This window comes from Onychomys torridus, chromosome X (genome assembly GCF_903995425.1).
Source record: "Onychomys torridus chromosome X, mOncTor1.1, whole genome shotgun sequence".
Classification (NCBI taxonomy): domain Eukaryota; kingdom Metazoa; phylum Chordata; class Mammalia; order Rodentia; family Cricetidae; genus Onychomys; species Onychomys torridus.
In genome coordinates, this window is record NC_050466.1 from 19,950,233 (window position 1) to 19,958,571 (window position 8,339).

General features: G+C 43.0%; 1 protein-coding gene across 1 annotated transcript; it reads right to left on the reverse strand.

The window, feature by feature from the left end:
* Nucleotides 1–2,034: 2,034 nt before the first annotated feature.
* On the reverse strand, nt 2,035–8,085 carry LOC118573675 (pituitary homeobox 2-like). The gene is made up of 3 exons (XM_036173961.1): nt 7,688–8,085; nt 7,085–7,130; nt 2,035–2,130 (listed from the first exon to the last, which is right to left on the reverse strand). The coding sequence occupies exons 1-3, from the start codon at nt 8,083–8,085 to the stop codon at nt 2,035–2,037; spliced, it is 540 nt and encodes a 179-aa protein (XP_036029854.1).
* Nucleotides 8,086–8,339: the final 254 nt, after the last annotated feature.

Sequence of the window (8,339 nt, forward strand, 5' to 3'; positions counted from 1 at the left end):
TAAATAAGAATTATAGGTTAATTTAATTGTAAGAGCTACTCAGTAATAATCCTGAATTAGTGGTCATATGGATCATAAATAATATAAGCCTTTGTGTCTTTACTTGGATCCCAGAAGCTGCTGGACCAGCAGGTGAGAGAGAGAGACTTGTCCTGACCTCAGGCCAGGCGGGACTCAGTAAAACTTCCGCTACAGAAGGTAGCACAGAGTAGTTGAGGGGCTTGAACACATTCATGCCAAAGAAGCCAGAAAATCACTCAGGGAAATTGTTCATTAGAGAAGCTGATGCCAATATAAATACTACAAAGTAAATGATGGAAAGATGGGCAGCTTCTGAGGTAAACTGGACTTGGAAAACTGAATACACTATTGGATGTGAAATGTCATTTTTATATGTAGGTGCATGTTTGTGTGCATGGATGTACATTGTTGGTGTGACTTCATTTACGGGTATGCAGCTTCTCTTCCTGCTCAGGCTTCCCATCCATAGGGTCAGAGTCACAAGAAGTGGGAAAAGACACTGGACACTCAGGACCCAGCTTTGGTAGAGCAGAGCTTCTCCATTTAGTCCAGTGGTCTGTGAGTACACTCTCACACTGGTGAGCTTCAATAGAGAATGGGGAAGGAGTAACAGAGAGAGGCACCTGTTCTCTTATGGAAGACTCAGAGCCTGAGGAGGTCACTGGAGTGCGGCTCAGGTAATGTGTCCTATGACAAAAAATCAGCCAGGACACAGGTTATCTGGCCTCTAGACATCCTAATGTGTGGATCCATGTCTTTCATCTTTTCCTAATGTCTCTACCATCCACAAACTTCCCTGAATATAAGGCTGAACTACTCTATCTGCCCCTCCTCTATCACACCAGACTTCTAGATGTGTGTCCACTGAATAAACAGCCCTGTTTACCCATATCTTCTCTAGTTCTTTTTCCAGATTCCCCCTTACCTGTGGTCAGTTTCCAAAGAGGCCTTCAACACATGATGCTGCACTCCTCTTTTTTAGAGTCTGCCACAGCTCACAAGTTGTCACAGCATCATAATCAGCTCATGTTGTGGCCACATTCCTAAAGGACCATAAGCTCTACTTCCATGCCATAAACCATCATATTAATGGACCACACCGCCTTATTAATGCCCCTTTGATGTGTCTTCTCTGCTGAAACTCAGGCATAAGCTGGTTTATACACGTACCACACTGCCTCTCCTCTAATTACGTTTGGGCTAACATAGCCAATTGCTTCCTGAATGTCCTAAACCCTTTATCCAATGTCTGACCCTATCCTGGGCTGGTGCATCTACTGAGAATCCTTCGCCTTTATAGTCTGACCTGAGAGGGATGAGTCAATATGCATCTTGTGCATCCTGGGCCTAGACGTGAGTGAAGAGAGGAAGCTTCTTTCTAATCAACATGGGATGGGCTCTTGTGATTCCTTTGAGACAGTAGGACCTGAGGCAGAATGACTCCTAACCATGAATGGAAAAGAAGGACAGTGAAGAGACCCGGAGCAGCCTGGGTGATTGTTGACACTCCTCCTCTCATGAATGTTCTTAAAGTGCTCTTTGGATATTTGGTGCAGATAAGAGTGAACTCCTAAATATTGGTGGAATTCAGCAACCTTTGTGAACAGTCTTCTCAGTGGGGACTTACCCTATTCCTGTTTTTATGTGTTGGCACATATATACATGGTCAAATACTGAGGTGAGGATAGCACATGTGATGTGACAACAGAGAAGAACATGTGTCTGAGCGAGGATCTCTGTGGCTCCTGAGAAAGTTTGTGATTTGTGGAGTAATAACGATGACTCAGGATTTGTCACCTCTCTTTGTCCTTCAGACATGATAATTTCTCAATAGTTGACACCCACAACTTACTGCTACCCCAAAAAAGACATGAAATATATTGAATACATATCTCTTTATTGCTGAAGGGATAAGGTTTCACATCCATTATGAGTGCTTGTCAGTGACACCAGATTATCCTGTCTTCATCCAGTGCTGGGACAAGATGATGCTTTAGGACTCCTCCAAAAGCTTTACTGCAAGGTGTTCTGCCTATCATCAGATTCACACTTGAACATTTGACACTGCTGAGTTTTCCTGTATTTGGCTCTTCTTCTCTTAAACCATCTCTGCAATAACATGGTGAAAGAGATGGCATTAGTATATTCAACAGTCTATATCACAACTGGAAAAAAAACTCCATGTAACTGAACATGCCAGTGAGGCTTTAGACCAAACAGAACAATCTCATACATATGGGTTTTTTCTTTAGAATTTATTTTGTAGATTGTATTTGATCATTTCCCCTCCTGAACACTTCTGACATTCTCCAAACTTCCTTACCCAACCAACTTCATTTTCTTTCTCCCAAAAAAATAAGACAATGACAAAAAAAATCAAAAGAAACAAAAAAAGACAAAAACAAAAATAAAACAAAAGAAACACAAATCCTACAGAAATCATGGAGTCAACCAGAACTATTCCTGGGTATGGGGCCTGTCCCAGAGTATGGTTGCTATACCCAGTGACACTCCATGCAGAAAACCCATGTTCCCTTTACAAGCAGGTATCAACATCAAAGAGCTTCTTTGTTAAGGTTGGAATTCTGTGTCCACCTCTCTTTTTCAGTGCTGGAATTTTGTCTGGTTTGAACACTTGCAGGTCTTGTGCCTGAACGTAAGAGACTTTGTGCCAGGACAAGACAACAAAAAGGTTCTTCCATTTTGGATTCTTGCTGAGGCCATCTCAGATTTAAATGGAATTTGATCTCTTTGTTGGAAAACATATCCAACTCTATTGTTATGGAGACCAAAAGTCAAGATGTCCTAGCTACCTAATCTTAGCTTCTATTAAACTACCAGCTTGTGCAGAATACTCCCTCCAGCTAAGCACTTAATTTGGCTTCTATTAAAACTGCTTGTTTCAAAGTGCATACTCTGCAAAGTCCTCCTGCAGCTGACAAGTAAGATACCAGGACGTTTTCTGCCTTTAAAATCCCCATGCTCTGTACTCTAGGGGCTACACCTAGGACCCTGAATAGCTAGGATGTGATCCCAGCCAGTTGTAATAAATACTTCCAATTGGCTATAAGTTGTTTGAGTGGCCATGTCTGGTAGGCTATGGGTTAAATTTTGAGGTCCCTCTGAGATCCCAGACATTGGACACAGACATTTAGGACCTTGGGATCCCCCAGGAAAAGTGAAGAGTGCACCAGCTGGAGAGGACTCTCAGGGGACATGCTCAGCTTGAGATGGTCCAGGATCCCAAGAAAATTATCTCTGAACATTTGCAGCTAAGCACTCTGGAGGCACCCAATATTGGTCACCACCCAAAAGAGAAACAAACAAAAAAGATAAAACAAAAGTCTTCCAGTCTGAACACCTCCAGAGGTAAGTTTTGTCTGTAAGAGGTATCACCTGGTTAGGACTCAAGAGGAGAGGTTAGACATGACCATATATTCCTGTGTCTGGGATCTGTGAGATGTCACTGGATTGTTGGTCTGCGGGTGTAGAAACATGTGTTGGCCACCCATATTTGTCCTTTGTCTTTTCTATGTGTCTCTCAGTATGACTGTGTCTCTCTGTGTGTTTCTTTGTGTGTTTCTGTCAGTTCTGTTGGCTGAAGGAACAGATAAAAAATGAAAGGAGGAGTAAGGCATCCCAAGACCACAGCTACAGCTGCCCCTAGACAGAGCACCATTTCCTGCAAGTTCATGTACAATGCCAGGCAGCACTGTGGTGACCCTGTTTCTGGCAGCAGGTGTGGCTGTGCCTTGTGGTAGCTGGCTCCACTACTGCTATGAATACATGGGTGCTTCCAAGCCTAATCTGTGTTTTGTTTTTGTTTTTGTTTTTGTTTTTGTTCTTATTTTGGAGCTGAGGATTGAATCCAGGGCCTTGTGCTTGCAAGGCAAGCACTCTACCACTAAGCTAAAACCCCAACGCAAGCCTCATCTGTAATCACCAGTTCCCCTATAATAACCAATAGCTTCCTCTGGTGCAAGACCACTCACCTTGGCTTAAAACCTGTGTCCTCTCCTTGGAATCCAGCACCCATTGTCCCTAACTGAGTAGCTCAGTATAACCCCAAACTTCTGGCTGTTCCCTCAGCTGGGAGAATGGAATAGTTCCCAGAGCCAGGTGCCAGTTGCCCAGAGCAAAGAGAAAGTTGAAGTGACTCTAGCCAACTTGAGCATGGCAAAAATGCCTCTGGCAGGCCTTGTCCATCTCCCCATTTCCTCTGCCTTGCTAAAAACTGTTATATTACATTCCTAAAGCTAGCCACCAAGGTCTATTCCCTTATTTGTCCACTTCCTTCTCCTGAGGCTGATTACCACAGTCCAGCTATCAAAAGCACTGAAGTCCTACAACAAAAATCCCCTTCTGCCTGCCCTATTTAACATATCCAATCAAAATCAAACACCTTACCCTAACGGGAAATTTCCCCTTTTACCTTTATAAACTGTCATTTGCCAATGGGCCATGTCTGTATCCTCTCTATCCAGAGGCAATCTCTTGTCGTCCTTCCCTTCCACGAATATTCCTTCCCCTCTCCCTTATTCCCTTTCCCTTCTCCCTCATCCTCTATCTCCTGTCTTTGTCTCTTATTCCGTGCCCTTTGTCTCTCTGTGGCAAATAAATCTCCTTTTTGCTGAGAAGTTGGTCTTAGGGGACTAGAGCCAATACTAGCCCCTTCAGAACTAATTCCCCAGTGCATCAGTTTCTCTAGAGCTGCAGTGCATGCATCATCCTCTCTAGAGCTGCAGTGCATCTGTCTCTAGAGCTGCAGTGTATCAATATGTAGAGCTGCAGTGCATCAGCCTCTCCAGAACAGTAGTGCATCAATCTCTAGGGCTGTAGTTCATCAGCCTCTCTAGAGCTGCAGTGCATCAGCATCAGCCTCTATAGCTGCAGTCTATTTATGCCTAGGGCTGAAGTGCATCAGCCTCTAGAGCTGCAGAGCATTTATACCTAGAGCTGCAGTGCAGTGGCCTTTCAGCCTCGAGAGGTGCATAATCCCTCACACATTCAGCTTTTCTTTTCCTCCCACTCTTCCTCTCCATCTAGGGGAAAACCCCTCTTCTTTCTTTCAGCTTCTCACACCTGGGCCTGGTATTACTGAAGCTTACACCTCTTTGTGTTAGGACGCCAGCACTCAGGGGCCTGCTATTTGGACTGCTGTTTTGCACAATTCACTAGAGGTAGTGCACCATGCTTACATCACGACTTCCCTGATGCATGCTGAAGTTAGCATTAACAGCACTCTGTGCTGCACATGTCTGTTCTGATTTGTCACGGAGTAGTGAGTTTCTATGGCCTCATGGCCTCAGCTTTTTATTTCATGAGCTAAACATTAGTCTTTACTGTCTGAAGAAAAGAAATTCATTTGAAAATAAGATAGCTACAACTCTACCTTCAAGTGAGCTCTTGCCTTTTCCAATTTCAAAACACCTATATCTTCAACACTGTCTCCTTTAGAGGAATAGGAAAATTTTCTGTTTTCAAGTTATTCAACAGAAGAGTCACTTGTCCATGGCTTGGTAACCTTTACTTTTTATGTGGATGGTGTGTGATGTATATGTGTGTCCGTGTGCACATGTACACTTGTGATTACAGAGGATTGATATCAGAGTCAAACATGTTCCTAGCTTGTTCCCCACATGATATATGCTGTCAGGGTCTGTTCCTGAACCTAAACTCAGCAACTAAGCTAGTCTTGATCACCCTCAGGAGCCACAGTCTCTGCCTCCTGAACCTGAGCTTATGATGCATGTGAGCTGACATACCTGTTAAGCTTTTATGTAGCCAGTGCTTTTTCCACTGAGCTCTCTGCTTAGCACCAACCTGCATGGACTCAATCACCCTCAGGACCCACAGTCTCTGCCTCCTGAACCCGAGCTTATGATGCATGTGAGCTGACATACCTGCTAAGCTTTTATGTGGGTTCTGAGGATCCAACTCATGTGGCCAGTGCTTTATCCACTGAGCTCTCTCCTCAGCCCTAACCTGCATTTTGAGTTTGCTAATTTTCCCTGACCATGTCCTCCTTATTAGATTAACTGAAATTAATTCAGTCCGACTCTTTTTTGTTTAATTTGGGAGGGGGGTTTTGAGACAGGGCTTCTCTGTGTACTTTCGCTGCCTGTCCTGGATCTTTCTCTGTAGACCAGGCTGGCCTCAAACTCATAGTGATCTGCCTGGCTCTGCCTCCCGAGTGATGGAATTAAAGGTGTGTGCCACCACCTCCATGCTTTCGTTTTTTGTTTAATTTTAGCACAGATTTCCAAAGCTATTAGCCCTGGACTTCTCCAAACATTAATGAGACTATTTTGGCAATGTTTTAGATAACCTAAACACAGCATGGGGAAACATGAAAATTCAACCTTGCTGTTGTCTACATCACCTTTCCATAAAAGTACGAAGGTGCAGGACCAACCACGTGGACTTTTAAAGTGTCTTCCCACATAACTGTTAACTATACTAAACACAGGTGAGTTATTGAAAAACTGTGTTTCTTGGAAGAATTTCTCCTTTGCCTCAATTAATTCATGCTTTTCAATAAGTGTATATTTGTTGCAACTGAACCAATTTTTATCCCTTGCTGCTTGCTACATCAATTAGAGTGTACCCAAGCTCATTTAGAACCCTACTATGATCCTAGATATAAAGGCCCTGAAATGACCTGAGGGTCAGGACTTCAGTATTAATCACTGCAGACATACCAGTAATATTTTATGTCAATATATATATATATATATATATATATATATATATATATATATTGCATTATAATAATCAATGCTGTCTATACATCTGATGTCCACACACTGATTATAATTTGTCTGCCATTTCAGTTTTTTTTTTTTTCAATTAAGAGATCATACTGCCTCCAGTAATGGGAAAGGATGATAAGCTGCTGGGTGCTCATTCCATATTTGGCTCTGGTAAACTGCAAGACGCAATGCTTTGTTGCCATTATAAAACAGACAAGGACACCTCCTACCCATGATCACTTTTCATAATGGCTATAAGAAAATTGACCACAGCCAGAAGCAGAACCCCAAGCCTTTTCAGATTTACTGACCCGCACTCTGGATTCTCCTAGGAACAAGCGCTTTGCAAGGTCCCTCCTGTGGAAATAAGATGAAAAAGTGGAGCTGTTAGAGGAATACAGCATTTCAGCTTGGCAAGATGAAGAGACTTCTGGAGATGGGTTACAGGGCAACACGAAAATATGTAAAGGTGATGAGCTCTAAAGTATAAAAAGGGGCTTTTCATTTATCTCCACTTTATTACAATAAATAAATGCATTAATTAATTAACACATGGGGAATATTATATAGTAGTATTGGGATAGCCTAGAAACCATCAGGTCTTGATTTAAATTACCATTACAAAAGGGGGAAGTATGAAGAAGAAGAGGAGGAAAAGAAACAAACAAAAAGAAAACTGAATGAAGGAACTGAGAGGCAATAACCTGTTTTTAGAATCAATCCATAACAACATTGCATGAAAATATTGACTCTGAACATCACAAAACATCCTTCCCATACCCATCAATGAAACAGGCAAAGACCTCCATGCCTTGGGGCTCAAAGCAGATAGGGGCAACAGTGTGGAGAACAGACCTCCAAATGAGAAGCTGAAAGATGAGAGGTAGGATTGGCTACTGAAACATGACACTTACCTTGTGGTCTCATCAGGGTACTTAGTTTGTTCAAAAACTTGTTCCAATTCGCTCAGCTGCCTAGGTGTGAGACCCAACTGGATCCGTGGCCTTGTGCGCCGGAACTTTGGAACTCTGGCAGCAGCCAGGTTCTCCTGCTTCTCCAACTGTGGGTGTCCAGACCCTTGGTGGCTCTCATGGCTCTCATCTTTGATGTCATCATCAATGTAGTGAATCACATCATCCTCATGGTCTGGGATGCCCTGGTTGTTTAGTTTGTCTGAGCCATTTAGGGAACCTTCAAAGTTGCTATTTAATGATGCTACAGAAGCCTCTTTTTCAGCATCAAGGCTCACCTCGATCTCCTTTTCCTCCACCTTGTAGAAATTGGGGTCTATAAGTTGGAACTGACAAGCCATGGTGGACCTAAAAGAGAATAAGTAGTGTCACCTCTACAAATGTTTTCTGGATTGAATGGTATTGCAGTGCCTAGGCTTTTTGCCGGATTCAGATCTGTGAAATTTCCATCCCACAATCCCTACAGGAGATATGTGCTCAATGGAAATGGCTCTAGGGAGCATGTGAAGAATGTACCCACCTTGGAATCCAACCAAGCCCATCAAACCTCGATAAGAAGAGACTTTAGGATCCAGCAAGCTGTTGTAAGTGCACA

Bases quoted from the DNA above. Each gene is read 5' to 3' on its own strand.
- LOC118573675 (XM_036173961.1), bottom strand. From the start codon at position 8,085: ATGGCTTGTCAGTTCCAACTTATAGACCCCAATTTCTACAAGGTGGAG. The intron at 7,131-7,687 runs GTAAGTGTCATG...TTATTTCCACAG, and splicing joins TACCCTGATGAGACCACAAG to GAGGGACCTTGCAAAGCGCT. The intron at 2,131-7,084 runs GTCAGTAAATCT...ATGTTATTGCAG, and splicing joins TAGGAGAATCCAGAGTGCGG to AGATGGTTTAAGAGAAGAAG.